At 33.1% G+C, this 15,558-nt stretch overlaps 2 protein-coding genes across 3 annotated transcripts in view; one reads left to right on the top strand and one right to left on the bottom strand.

Moving 5' to 3' along the window:
* LOC127720312 (uncharacterized) overlaps nucleotides 1-15,558 on the top strand; it is a 416,307-nt gene that overhangs the window by 166,945 nt on the left and 233,804 nt on the right. The window lies entirely within an intron of this gene.
* Nucleotides 167-8,420, bottom strand: LOC127720304 (heat shock 70 kDa protein 12B-like). Its single transcript, XM_052226871.1, has 5 exons — nucleotides 8,335-8,420; nucleotides 6,903-7,223; nucleotides 4,680-4,898; nucleotides 3,320-3,473; nucleotides 167-1,951 (listed from the first exon to the last, which is right to left on the bottom strand). Exons 2-5 carry the CDS (start codon nucleotides 7,203-7,205, stop codon nucleotides 900-902), a joined length of 1,728 nt encoding a protein of 575 aa, XP_052082831.1. The 5' UTR covers nucleotides 7,206-7,223; nucleotides 8,335-8,420; the 3' UTR covers nucleotides 167-899.

Here is a 15,558-nt window from a genome sequence, read left to right as displayed (position 1 = left end):
CTTAATTGACTAGGATGTCAGTTTTCCTACCGAAGGTCGGTGGTTCTCTCCGGGCACTCCGGCTTCCTCCACCAATAAAAACTGACCGCCACGAAATAGCACAACAGTGTTGAAAGTGGCATTAAACAAAAGTCAATCAATCAATGTTTCTTTAAAATTAAGTGTCTCTTTATAGTAAATTGAATGATCCCCTTAGTTTGTGCATTCGTGATCTGAATGTATACCAATAAACTGATTATTTGATCAACTAAATCTACTTATCATCCAAGCACGTGTCATATAGGAGTATGAGCAAATGCTAGATGGCTCAAAGTCAGAACAGAAACAAAGTGATATGTCTTTCTGCGAACCTGTGGGCTACAGCACAGACATATTCAGCTCAGCATGTCGGTTTAGACCAAAGCAAGGCATATTTATATCTCATTAGGATGTAATCGTTCTGAATATGCATGAACTATTTTCCGCTGGACGTGAAGCATACATTTGTACATCTAACCATCCATTAAAACTAGAATACTTCGTACATAGATAAACTCGCGGTTTGTGTTATATTATTCTTGGGTTGCACTACCTTATTAAACAGTATTGCATGCAAATACTGTTACTAGTGCGATCTGGTAAGCCCTGCGTTTACTGGTTCTATGCATATGAAAAATATTGTTCCTTTAATATGGCAATCACGATGATTTTATTGAATTACCTATTGAAAAAATAGTTGTTTTTGTTAAATCTTTGGGATACTGCATTTAAATTTTTTTTTATTACATATTTTCAAGACCGCTCGCCTCCTTTATAATTGGATTTGAAAATAAATTATATTCATGAATAGCAATACAATTGACTGGAGGAGATCAAATTCGATTTTTGAAATTAATTGACAGTTTATTATTTTTCCTTTTTCACAAAAGTTTAATGCGTGTTCTGCATGAAGATCCAAATTTTACCTCGCGAGCAGATACGGTCAATTCCGTCTTGCCAAAATTATAATTTACTATCACAGTGCGGTTTTCCTCAGAAGGCTGTGGTATATCTACTACGACTTCGCCGAACTTGGAACACCCCTCCTCGTCTACGTATTTTGGGTTTTCTTTGCTGCTGACATACAGCGTTATTGGCATTGCAGTTTGAAACGGATACATAGTAAAGTATGTTCTCTGAATTTCAGAACCTATCACGGCCTGCGTATGCTGATGTATAATAAAGTCAAAAACTTCACATTTTTCTTTCCCTTGCATAATTTCTTTCCGAGCTAGGTCATGAACATATGGATCGAAATCTACATATGAATCTGTTCCGTAAGAATACCGGATGACACGACTCGCTATGAACTCTGGGTGATGCCCATACAAAACAGCTCCTTTCAGCACCGATATTCCGGAATCTTCAGGAACAATAACTCTTTTCTCTGGAAATGCTTGTTTCAATGCACTCTGAATAAGCTTGCATTCAGAAAATCCCCCGACCATAACAATCAAAGGTATGTCAGTCGTCTGCAATTGTGTGTTCATCTCTTTCACTAAAGCTGTGATTTTTTCGATTGGTTTTATAAATAATGATTTTATTAGGTCGGCGTCAATTCTGATTTTGTCCCCTCTGATAAGAATTTTGTTTCTGAACGAGGACTTCTGGATAAGTTCTTCTAACTCACACCTCTTCTGCTTTTTACAAATTGAGTTTATGGTAGAGAGTGGTATACAAAAGTTTACTTTCCCAATTGAAGAAGAGTCGATTTTCCGTTTTACTGTTTCAAATTCTCGGATAAGATCCAGATATGATGAAGGGTCTTCCTTTTTAAGTTTGTTGATCATTGCAAACCCTACGATTTTGTCAAACAACCTGATAAACGCGGCATCAACGGAAGTTCCACCACAATCTTCGCCATTTGCACGGCAGAGTTCCTTTATACTTCCATCTTTGTGTTTCTCATGAACTGTCAAATCTGCAGTGCCCCCTTCAAAATAAAACCAAATACGGTATAAATTCATTATTCTTTAAATTCCATGGAAATTATACAAAAGTGTTAGGATAATTCCTTCAAAATAAAATCAATTAAGATATAAATGCAATATTCTTTTAATTCCATAAAATTAAAAAAAGTATTATGATAATTCCATGGATTTCAAAAAGTATTAGGATAATTTCATGTAATTCAAAAGTATTATGCCGATGATACATGTAGTTCCGTGGACTTCCAAAGTATTGTGATAATTCCATGGAATTCAAGAGTATTGGGATAATTTCATGTAATTCAAAATTATTATGATATATGTAGTTCCATGGACTTCCAAAGTATTGTGATAATTCCATGGAATTCAAGAGTACTATGATAATTCCATGGAATTCAAGAGTATTATGATAATTCCATGGAATTCAAAAGTACATGTATTATTATGATTATGCATTTGTCTCTAATCATTTGAATATTTCACAATCTGAAGAGTCTGTCAGTGGCGGATCCAGGATAGGTCGTAGAGGGCGTACGCCCCCTTTGATCGCCATACAAATTTAAAATCCCATGTTTCTAATGATTTATATGATTGTTTTAGCATAAAATCGTCAAAATTTTTTTAGCATAAAATCGTCAAAAAAATTCGCAGTATCTTTTTTACGTTTTCGGGAATCACCCTTTCAAAAATCCTGGATCCGCTCATGTTTGTGTTACAAACTTGTAGGATATTTTCCCCAACTAAAACCTTAAACAAATAAGATAATAATTATAAAAAAATTAAGATAACTTAAAGTCATATTTTAGAATTTTATATCATGTTTTGATTTGTAAACGAATTAGAAAAAAAAATATCGTCTTGAGATCGGAATTAATTTTGTCAAAGTGATTTATAAATGTACCATTTTGCCTAAGTTTATCAGTTGAATTTTATATGATTTTTTTCTTGCCCCTCCCCATCCGTTAAGATGTGTTTACAGAAATTTGAATAAGGTGGTTGGTTGACAGAAAAATCGAACAAGATGTAAAACTAAATATTGTAAAAATATATTGGCCGTGCATGGTTATAACTGACCCAAGAGCTTCAGAAGAAAAGACTAATCATGATAACAACGTACAAAAGAAGCAAAATGATTTGAAAAAGATTCATATAGAAGAGGGTCTGGGTGGAGTGTCCTTCAATTCTGTATTCTTTAATTTTAATGACATTTTTCTCTCCATTCTTTATATTTTTTCTCTCCATTATTATCTATTTTTTTTTAATTTTTGCCTTTTGTTTTTCGCCCCCTTTTCCGTAGCATTATACTCTATTCTGTTAACCCCAACCATCCCCTGATAGAACCGTTGGCCAATGAGAACTTGAAATAATCTAACCTCCGAGATCGACAATCATGTATATCACCCCATCATCACCGAGGTTTACAGAGTTGTCTTTCCCTGTCAATTTCTCTTTCGGTAAATACTGGCAGTGAATAGAAGCAGCTTCCGGCTCAAGAGCAATTAATAAGTTATCACCTTGTATATCTGCCTATAAAACAAGAAAAAGAAAAGGATAGGATATGCTTTCAAAATGCATTCTTAAAATGTACAACGAAAAAAATAGAGAAGCTGGAGTAATCTACTTGTATAGATTTCAAATCAATTCAGTTCAATATTTTATCGCCATTAAATACTTGATATAAGAAATTGTGACAAGTATATAACAAGAGATCACAATTTTAAGTTATTTTTTACAAAATTGATAAAAAAAAAAACAGGACAGTTTCCAATACATAAGAAATTATTAAATTTATCGTGACTTCTCAAATGCCACAATTAGTAAAAGACAACGGATTTGTCATTGAAACGAATAATATAAGAATGTGCTTGTTTAAGAGACGAATGAATTTGACTACAATTGATGCATGAATCTTTAAACAAAATATTAATAAAAGGAGATGAGGGTTACACGTTTTTAATGAGATTGCATCCCAACGTTGATGAGATGTATCTTTAAACACAAATTTATGAGACTACAACACAACGACAATGAAACCAAAAGACATCTAGAGGGCAACATATAGTCTGCATATTTGGTCCGAGGACACAGTTATCGTCCTTTGATTTATAGTCCCTAGTGTGGACAGTGTATAACTTGCAAATTTTGTTCATGCACTTTCCAAATTTTTTTCTTTATATTCTATGCATGAAATATTAAGTATAGAGATGGAATTGCATGTTAAAAAAAAATTGGGTGATAAATTTTGATGTAAAGTAGTGATTTGGTCTAGTTAAAAAAGGTCAAAAATTTGTATGTCTGAAGCTGTCAAACTGAATTATAGATCCCCTTAACATAGAATTGCCAATATTTTGAGTTAGAGCTGGTAGACTTTTCTATAATTTTGATATTATTTGTCAAAAAGTAGTACACTACACTAAAAATATTTTTGAGATAGAGCAGGTGCGATTTTTTAAATTTTCATTTATAATTGTCTAAAAGAAATGTACTACGAAATAACTGTGTTCTCGGGCCTGGGAACAGACAGGTGTCTATACAATATGTTTATGTATATAAAAAAACCAGGCTTACAATTTTGTACGACGATGCGAGCTTCTTCCACAAAAGACTCATCCGTGACGCTCGAATAAATAAAGTTAAAAGGTCAAATGAGATTTGAAGTTAAAGAGCATTGAGGATCAAACATTCCGAAAGGTTTTATATTATTGGAATACAAAATTGTATCAATTAACTTACCACCTCGGCACTCGTTCTCATAAATTGTTTTGCTTTATCCGACCAGATAGCAGGTACAGTGAGAACCCATCGAATTTCTGACCATTCAATGGATATCCCTTCAGTTTTCAGCAAGTCTACAAAATGGTCGGAAAGAGCTTTTATAGATTTTCCAAAAACTTCTGTGGCCAACATATTCTTGCCAACAATATCAGCTATTTCCATGTCACAATTCACATCCTAAATATGAAAATATTTGGATTTAAGAATTATTAAGATTTCATTCATTTACAAAAATAACAAATAATGGATGTACTCAGTTGTTTAATGTGCAGTCACAAATGTTTCAGTTGCAGTTTAACAGATTAACAAATAAATTAAATAGATAGATTAGTTGGATAAAGGCAGGATATAAAATCTTCCACTGGAAGAGCGTATGTTGGATAGGATAGCTTTGCAACAGGTCACCTACGGACGACTCACAGCGGATATGACCCAATAAACAAAGGGTCAAACAACCACAGAATACAACACATTCAAAAGAAACAATATTAATGACAGAGTTATCGGTCTACAAAATACGACTATATTGTGAAACTCATGAAAAGGCCTACTCAAAGGGTAGGAACAATTCGATAATATATATAAAAAAATAAAAACAAAAACAAACTAAATAATCCTATTAAGAGTAATAAAAGAACTTAAAATGATTCAAAAATTCGAAAAAAGCCATCTAGTAATTCAGAGTAAAATTGAAAATTGAAACGGGGAATGTGTCAAAGAGATGTATAACAACTCGATCAAAGATCAGAAAACAGCTCAAGGCAACCAATGGGTCTTCAACACAGTCAGCGAGAAAATCCCGCACCCGGGCTTTAGTAAATGTCTGTAAATCTTTACGAGAATTGAAGAAGATACCATATGTATATTCAAACTCAGTTGCCAAAGACAAACTGACAACATCATGGCAAACAACGAAGAGACAAACAACGTTCTACAAATCACAACATAGAAAACTAAAGATGAGCAACACGACCCTAAGCAAAAAGATACTACAGATAAACTAGGAGTCATTTAGTACATGTATTAAGTAAAGTAAAAGTAAAAAGTAGGATGAATCATAATGATCCATAATGTCTACATCGAAATTATAAGAATTGTAACTAATTCATATTTAATGTAAATAAATCTACCAAAGCCGCGGCGGACACATGTATGTTGGCATGAGAACGCTATCTGATGAGTTTAGCCCTTTTCAACTGATTTTTAAAGTTTGTTCTTATGTTGTACTGTTACACCACTGTTCCAGGTTAGGGGGAGGGTTGACGCCTTCAAACTAGTTTAACCCCGCCTCATACGCCTGTAATTCAGTGGTGTCGTTTGTTGCTGTATATCATATTTGTTTTTCGTTCATTATTTTGTACATAAATCAGATCGTTAGTTTTCTCGTTTGAATTGTTTTACATTTGTCATTTTGGGGCCTTTTATAGCTGACTATGCGGTATGGGTTTCACTCATTGTCGAAGACCGTACGGTGACCTATAGTTGTTAATTTCTGTGTCATTTGGTCTCTTGTGGAGAGTTGTCTTATTGGCAATCATACCACAAATTCTTATTTTTATATTATAGTAAAAAGTAGAATGAATCATTATGTCTACTGTGAATTTATAAGAATTGTAACTGTAATTCATATTTAATGTAAATAAATCTGCCAAAGCCGCAGCGGACACATATATTGGCAACCCGCTGCAATTGTTTGCACCTGTCCTAAGTCAGGAATCTGATGTTTAGTAGTTGTCGTTTGCTGATGTGGTTCATAAGTGTTTCTCGTTTCGCGTTTTTTATATAGATTAGACCGTTGGTTTTCCCGTTTGAATGATTTTACACTAGTAATTTTTGGGGCCCTTTATAGCTTACTGTTCGGTGTGAGCCAAGGCTCCGTGTTGAAGACCGTACGTTGACCTATATAATGGTTTACTTTTATATATTTTGACTTGAATGGAGAGTTGTCTCATTGGCACTCATACCACATCTTCTTATATCTATAAGAATGCTATCTTACGAACTGAGCAGTTATTTTTCTTTATTAAACTGATTTCATTTGTTTCAATTTTCAAAAAACTTTTATATATATAGCTTTGAACTTTGCCATAAACAGGAGTTCTCCAATATATATCTTTCAATAGTATTTAAACTAAATATGGACAATAAAGATAATGATATTAATTATTAATAAATTCATACCTTATTTTCATAAAGCCTCATTTTAAATTTGTCAAAGTAGTAATAATTTTTATGCTTGTTGTCAAGGACAAGCTCTGCGTACGCATCTTCAGCTTCGTATCCAAATGCCACAGTTTCTTTGTTCTTTCCCAATAAAAGACATGTTGGGGTTTTCAAAGAAAGAAGTTGTTTTTTCCCAGAATTCCAAGCTTGGTTGGCGTGGATTTTCAGAGGCTCTCGGAAGAAGTCGGATCTTGTCGAAAAAGCGTACCCAGAGTATGTTGTTCCAAAATCAATAGCAACGACCATTAACGGGTTAGCCATCACATACAATTTCTGTGACTGTAAGAATAATAATTTATTTTATGTCGCCTTAAACAATTAGAAGTGAATATTAACCATGATACTTTGATCGATTCACATTAAACCTAAAACAAATAATGCATGTCGGCCATTATTCAGATTTTTTGGTGGGGTTCGTGTTGCTTAATCTTTAGTTTTTCTATGTTGTGTTTTATAAACTGTCGTTTTTCTTTTTGTCGTTTTTTTTTTGCCATGGCATTGTAACTAATGTCTTGTTTTTCTTCGACGTATGAGTTTTGAATGTCCCTTTGTTATCTTCCGCCTGTTTTTTAAGACATTGGATGCATTTCAACCATGTCCCGTAGCGTAGACTGTTTTCATATTACTGGCTTTTGACTCCGGATATATATTTTTTTGACAGGTAACCTACTCTGTGGTAGGACATCTGGTACTCAGTCAAGTTAGAGCAAGTAAAAAACGTAAAATCTTAGACTAGTTTACAATCGGTGCAATTTTGGGAAAAAACTAAATTTTCCCATAATTTTAAAACCCCTCCCCCAAATTGCACCGATTGTACGCTTGATTTTACTTTTTTTTAATATGTAAACAGTCTATTATGCATGTTATGTACTGCATTTCTAAAAAAATATACATGTTTCCCGATCCTATTTTTTGTCGTCGGGTTTTTGTATTAATTCAGCTATAAAAATTATTTTTAAAAAATCACGACAGTCTCCCGATCCTATGTTTTGTCGACGGGGTTTTGTATCAATTCAGCTGTAAAAATTATTTTTTGAAAAATCACGACAGTCTATAAAATTATAAGATTTTTACCCTGCTGACTCAAGTTTAAAAACTTGTTCGATTAGGAAAACTCAAATCATTAGGGGAAATAATATAACCCCGCCTAGCAACAATTGAAAATCAATATTCTGTCCGTGAAAAATACTTCTACCTCCCCTCTCAAAAATAGAACACTCTTTTCCTCTTTTTAAACAAGAACAATATCAGCAGCTAATCTCGGTATTGAGCATCGTGATTTTTCACGATTTATTGTATTTGATTTTATTTTTAAAAAATGACCATATTACAAATATTATAGATTCGTATAACATCTGAAATTATGATTGAAAAATTATAAAATACTTACACGAAGGAACCACAAGACATTAAACCACTTTCTATCTCTAACAGTCTAACTGTTGTGTAAATACAATTTAATGATAACAAAATTTCTTTTGTTTTTATTCAATGGGTCTTTTAAAATTTAACGTTTGATCTACCAAGTTTAAATTACGCTTTCTTTTGTTTCGTTCGACAAACCATTTACATTATTGAAGTGTGAAAAAAAATAAACAAATAAATAAACAAGTGAATAAATGGTCTTAAACATGTAATTATATTTTATTCTCCCACACCTTACAATTTCATTGTACTTGTGAACCCTCTTCAAAACGTTTGATGTAGTTCTAACAGGCACCCCCCCTTTTTATGAAAAACTTGACCAGACGCATTTAATACATGTTGTGCCATTTTTTTCAATCGAATTTAAATGAGGTAGGTACATGTTTCTTTGAACCAATTAAAACATCAATTTAAAAAAAAAACACATTCTTTTTCCACAGGGTAAGCAAAAGGTATCAAAGTACTGAAGTACTGAAGTACTGAACATCGGATGACCGCAGGTTCTTGTGGATGGTCAAAAGCACATGTCACAGAAATAGATCACATCTCTTTACCTGAAACTGAGGTTTATTTACAGAGATATATTTTTTTTCTGATACAAGTTCGTGCATGGATGATGAATAAATGACAGGAAATTCAACCGCACCGTAATAACTATTATATTGTAGTGATACAAATCAGTATACCTGGGACTATTATACTAGTAATATAATAATAGTCCCAGAGTATACACTGGTTTGTTGTTATATATTATATTAATATTACGGTTGCATATGTATATTTAATTTTCATCTATTTGTATATCATTCTATTCTACTGTTCTAATTAAAGTGCAGTGCAAGTGCATGGTGGACACTCTTCTGTAAAAAAATCGATTTTTCTAAAAGATTGGATATGAGAAGCCATTCATTTTTTCCCGCAAAACAATAACAGAGTTATCGGTCCTTGCCGGGAGTGTAGCAAAACGTTCTTGAGATATTCTTCCGTAAGCTTTAACACAATTTTTCGGTACGTGTGCATAGATATCATCAATGATTTTTTACTTTTATAAATATAACTAACGACAACACATTTTCATATTATTAATTTGTGTTTCAATAAAAATATTTATAGGAGTATCCATTGAAAAAATGAATTTGAAACAAGCGGTAAGTAATGTTATTTTGCTCATGATAATGACCGCGGATCTATAATTTTTATAGATCGGTTGAAAACCCAAAACTAATTTGCTTAATGGAAATTTAGGCGATAGCAATACATCGAAATGACCTCACGGTCATCGCGATGTAAAAATCGGAATATTTTCTGTTCGGGCTAACATAATAAAAGATACTTCAACGTACGTTTTTTGTTTCCAACCCCAACCCATCCGAATCAGGAAGGTTTAGTAGTTTTTGTTTCAAATCCTTACCCCTACCATTACAAAATGTACATTGATAAATACATCAATTGTTGACTTAATTTTTTTGGGGCCCTTTATAGCTTACTGTTCGGTGTGAGCCAAGGCTCCGTGTTGAAGACCGTACTGTGACCTATAATGGTTTACTTTTATAAATTTTGACTTGGATGGAGAGTTGTCTTATTGGCACTCATACCACATCTTCTTATATCTATTTAATGTTGACGTTTAGGTGTCTTGTTCGTGTTTGTGGCGTTGGGTAGAGAAAGAGAGAGGCGAAAGATACCAAAGGGACACTAAACGTAGAAAATAAATTGACAACGCCATGGCAAAAAACGAAAAAAAGACCAAAAGACTTACAACAGTATACAAAACACAACATAGAAAATACTATAGACTGAGCGGTACAAACCCCACCAAAACCGCTGCCTCGTTGTCTTAAAACCCAAATAAGTTTTTATTCACATTAAATCGGCTTGTAACCAACAGGAACCATTACATTTTCGAGGGCCTGGATGGATGGGGTTTACAAAATAGAGAATAATAGACAAAATGAATTTAGAATAGAGAAAAATGGACTAAAAAAATAAAGAATATAGAAATGACCATACATTCCAGACCCTCAACTTTATAGGCTTAATATTCAGAACTGACCTTAAATACTCCCGGATAATGGATTACTTTATAACGAGGGTTTACATCAGTGTGTAAAAATAAAATGTTTGATGTTACATTTCAATAGAGAATTAATCAAACAATGATTAGCAGTAAAAAAACTGATATCAACAGGGAAACATGCTAAAAATGTTAACCACTTCGTAAATTAATTGAATATATAAATTTTATTTTTCTGACTGATCGTTGATTCAGATGATTTTGTTTTTTTGTATCATGGAACATTTACATATTGGTAGAGGTTTCTGGCTGCGTTCGGTGTTTAATATGTATAGAAGATTATGATCTACGTTTAATTCAAAGTAAGTTTGATTTTTGTTTTCTCATGGAAGTACAATGTATTACATTGACAATATAATACTTCCATAATCGCAGTTTTGTGGTATTCTTTTGGGAAATTAACCAAAAAGTTGATTAGACTCGTTCGATTTAGATCTTGATATATGTGAAATGGACGCTTCAAACCGTGTGTTTACATTTAGAGATCTTTTTTAGTTTATTTGTGTTGTCATATTGCTGTATCATTGACAAAGACCTCAGATTTGATCTTATTCATATCAATTGCATACTTACCTAATCCTCTTTGTGCAATACTTGCACATGAGGCCATCACCAAAACCCTCCACTGTTGCCTATCTCGTGCCTTTCTTTCTGCCTTTCTCAATGTCATTGCCATACTTTTGACTTCGCTCTCTATAGTGCGTCGCATATCAATTGCATTCATGCACATATATTGGTTAAAAAAAGAGGTAGGGCCAATTTCCTCTAAATTATTTCACATAAGGTTCATTTTGTAAAAAGTCTTTCAATCTTTACTTAGCTCACCATAGCATAGTTCCATGTGTGTACGTAAAAGTTTTTACAATATTATGGCTTATTTTTGACCAGATGACTATATCATAAACGCCTATAGATAGACCAAAGTCGAAAGTTTGACTGATATTTGCAGCATTTGAAATTAATCCAAAATATGCAATAGATGGTTTGGTCAAGAACAAAAATGATGTTGGAAAGAAAGATATAGTGTCTTTCGGATACAAATCAATTCACGTGAACAATTTGGAAATTGGTTACCTCTAAAAGCAACATTTAACGTTTGATAACATTTTGATTTTATGGGAGTAAGTTAGATTATGTATTGAAAATTTAAAGTCTGAAGTAAAAGATATAAAATTTTCAATTTACAATTTGCAGAAGAATTGGAAAACTTATGGATTTCAACACTGTGAGTGAAAAAAATACAGGAGAATTTGGCCCTACCTTTGTCCTAAAATAGAGTGATTCTATAATACGAAATTAAGTCTTAGACATTATCCCAACTTAGAATTATTGTAGATGAGGCTTTAGGTGTCAGACCACCAATTCACCCACTATAATTTGAAACATATGTAAAAGTAGCCCTTCCAAATGCAAGTCAAAAACATTGTCTTGTGTACTAATTGCGGTTTGCTGCCATACCTTTGCCATAAAACCATAAAATAGAGTGACGCTGTAGTACTATATTAGATTTTAAATAGAAGTCAACAAAACTGTCTGAATGCGGTTTGCTGACAATGCCTATTGATAACTAGTTTTGTTTGCTTTAGTTATTGTCAAAAATGATAACATTGATTGGAATTTATATCATTCTCAATTGACGTATCGTTCTTTATATCAATAAGTAATTTGTTTAATTGGTTTGTTATTATTCAGCATTGACAAGCAACGTTTGTTTCACACCCAATAACACATTTCCCAGAATTCCCTCGAGACACGTGACTGTATGCTTACTGGACAGGACTATACGTTACAGACCGGATTAATATTACAATGAATAATGTCATGGAAATCTAAGAAGAATAAGTACATTTTATTGTAATTTGCGTCCATTCTATTTATTAAAAAAAGACAGGAATAAAAAAAATGTATACACATAATATATTATACGCTTTAATATAAATGAACTAATTCACCGAAAAAGATTGTTGAACCTGTGGCCAGTACATGATGATGGTTTTTTTTTAACGACCTTGACTACCCATGAAGGTCTTGCACGGTCGGCCCAGTACATTACAATGGTCATTTAATACGATTTAGTTTTACAAATACAGTTGGTAAGGTTTTCGTGTCAGCATATAGTCTTCTATCCTCCAGCCCTTGACTAAACCAATTCATGAATATGGGTTTTCGAAATGTACGTGAAACGTATAAGCACAAAAATTCACTATTGTGTTGCCTGAAAATTAAAAAAAAAATATCCAACACCGTTTTTGTCTTGAAAAATATACCAAAATCGCATTGTCAGGTCATTCTACTAGCTCCCGCTTTCGCAATGGCTGATGAGTTATTTTTTAATTTTAGTTCCTTTGGAGTGTAATTTTTTTTCTCCAAATGGACCATTTTGGTTAAAACTGGCGGTTTCGTTCGTTTTTCAATCAGTTATTTTTTTTTAATTTTATTTCCTTTGGAGTGCATGTGATTTTTTACAACTTCAGAAAGAAGTTAGGGAAATAAGTCAATAACAGTTAAAAACAAACTGTAACGGTTAATGAATCATGGTTCGAATGAGGTATCAAAAATGTAAAACTGAGAAAATGAACTGAAAAAAAATCTCCTAATGACATATCGAAGTAGAATAAATGAATTATACGGATGGGATAGAAGAGGGTGTGGATTGGGGTTTACAGAATAGAGAATGGTGGGCAAAAAATATAAAGAATAGAGAAATATGGACCAAAAATTAAAGAATATAGAGAATAAATAGGTGCTAAAATATAAAGAATAGAGAATAATGGGCAAAAAGTGTAAAGAATAGAGAAAAATGGCCTAAGAAATTAAAGAATACAGAAATGAGGGACCCCCCATTCAGACCCTCATAGAAACTTCAATTCTTACCACCCCAATGGTTCAGTGGAATATAGAAATATGGTGTCGTATCCCAGGACCTCTTCAATCGGGCAGTAATATACCCATGCTTAAAAAGTATTAAAAAAATACCGAACTCAAAAAATTCAGCGTGCACCACATTTTTGAGGTTATTTCGAATAGACAGAAAAATATTACAGTCATTCCTTATACTAAAGTAATTTGATCTTAATTCGATTTTTAAGGAGTAAATCATGAAAAACGTTGATGACTTCACGGTCACATGACAGAATTATGTCTATGAACTGATAGACAAAAAAATCTTTCAGCCAATCAGATGACGTGCTACATCCAAAATTAAATTATTGTCCAATTTATCCAGTTCATTCTTTCTGTATGGATAAAAGAGGGATAGGAAGTATGCATTTGTTCGCCAGTATGACCACAAAAAAAGTCGAAAAGACATATATTATATAAAATGTGGTATGATTGCCAATGAGACAACTCTCCACCAGAGACCAAATGGCGTATAAGTTAAAAAAAATTATAGTTTGAACGCGATATGAAGCATTTAACAATTGTTATACTTTTGTCAAGCTCATAATCGCTTCCCGTGTAGACAAGTTTTGGTAAGTATGACATAGACTGTCAAATCTGCCGTTCACTACAAGTTCCCTAAAGTAAAGAACCCACAACTAAAGACAGCCAATGACGAAGGTCTTGACTTATTCGCCCGTTGTTATCTTCTCTCCTTTTAAAGAACAATACATTTTTTTGTGAGCCCTCAACCACCTTCGATCAGTTGATAAAAATGACGAAGAACGTATAATAAAAATCACTTCAGAAAATGCTTTTAAATCTAAAATACCTTTGAAATGACACCAGGAACACAAGTGTAAGGAGAACAATATCTGTAAAATGACATCAAAAACAGAATATTTAACTTGAATTGCAATACTAATACTATTTGCAACAATAACAAACTGTATAGTAATAGTTGGTCAACCATAATGAAAAACTAGTTTGACTGATGACTAAATTTAATGATTGTACAATAAAAACCAAATATCAGCTCAGTATCTGCAAAGAAGGCTATGTAAAGAAGATGTATGTTATTTTAATGAAATTAGCTGTCTCATACTCATATACAGGTCAGAAGCAGGTCAATCAAAACGAAACCGAATATAGGCTCTGTAACTGTACATCAAAATGAGAAAACCATTGTTTATTAAAATCTATGTCCAAGAGTATAGTAATGAGATGAAGAAAAATGTGTGCATAGATTTTTCATCAAGTTGTGGTGTTAGTACATACAATTTAGATGATAATTAGTTTGGTTATTATTACTGGTAAATACAAAAGTATGTACATCTTCTTAATTTAAAATTACAAACAAATAATGTCAAATCTCTTTCTATCTCATTTTTTTCAACTAGAGCATCTAAGCCGGTTACATTTGTCACAGTTCATTGCAAATGTTTTACTTTTTAATGCTCCCTTTCCCGGCCCACAAGTATCAAGGACATCAAGTTTCACTCTTTACCATTTTGTCTGATTGGTTCAGATGGCTAGTCCGAAAAGACCATTCGTTTGAAAATATGACTACTAGTATATATATCAACAAATAAAATTGAGAATGGAAATGGGGAATATGTCAAAGAGACAACAACCCTACCAAAGAGCAGACAACAGCCGAAGGCCACCAATTGGTCTTCAATGCAGCGAGAAAATCCGGCACCCGGAGGTGGTCCTCAGCTGGCCCCTAACTAGAATTGTGTGCTAGTTTAGTGAAAATTGACTTCACACTAAACTCCAAAATATATAAATGAACTAAAATTAATAACATACTAGACTAACAAAGGCCAGAGGCTCCTGACTTGGGACAGGCGCAAAAATGCGGCGGGGTTAAACATGTTTTGTGAGATCTCAACCCTCCCCTATACCTCTAGCCAATGTAGAATAAAGAAACACATAGCAATACGCACAGTAAAACTCAGTTTAAAAGAAGTCCGAGTCCGATGTCAGAATAGGTAACAAAAGAAACTAAGCAAAATGACAATGATACATAAATGAACAAAGGACTACTAGCAGTTACTGAAATGCCAGCTCCAGACCTCAATTAAACTGATTGAAAGATTATGTCTTCATCATATGAGAATCAAGTACAATCCCTCCCGTTAGGGGTTTAGTATCATACCATCATAAAATATATGAGAAGAACATAACCCGTATCATGCCAACAACTGGTGTTAGAATAAATGTGTTTATTTC

Source organism: Mytilus californianus, unplaced genomic scaffold (assembly GCF_021869535.1).
Source record: "Mytilus californianus isolate M0D057914Y unplaced genomic scaffold, xbMytCali1.0.p SCAF_11, whole genome shotgun sequence".
Taxonomy (NCBI): Eukaryota; Metazoa; Mollusca; class Bivalvia; order Mytilida; family Mytilidae; genus Mytilus; species Mytilus californianus.
This window is presented reverse-complemented; position numbering and strand designations above follow the sequence as displayed.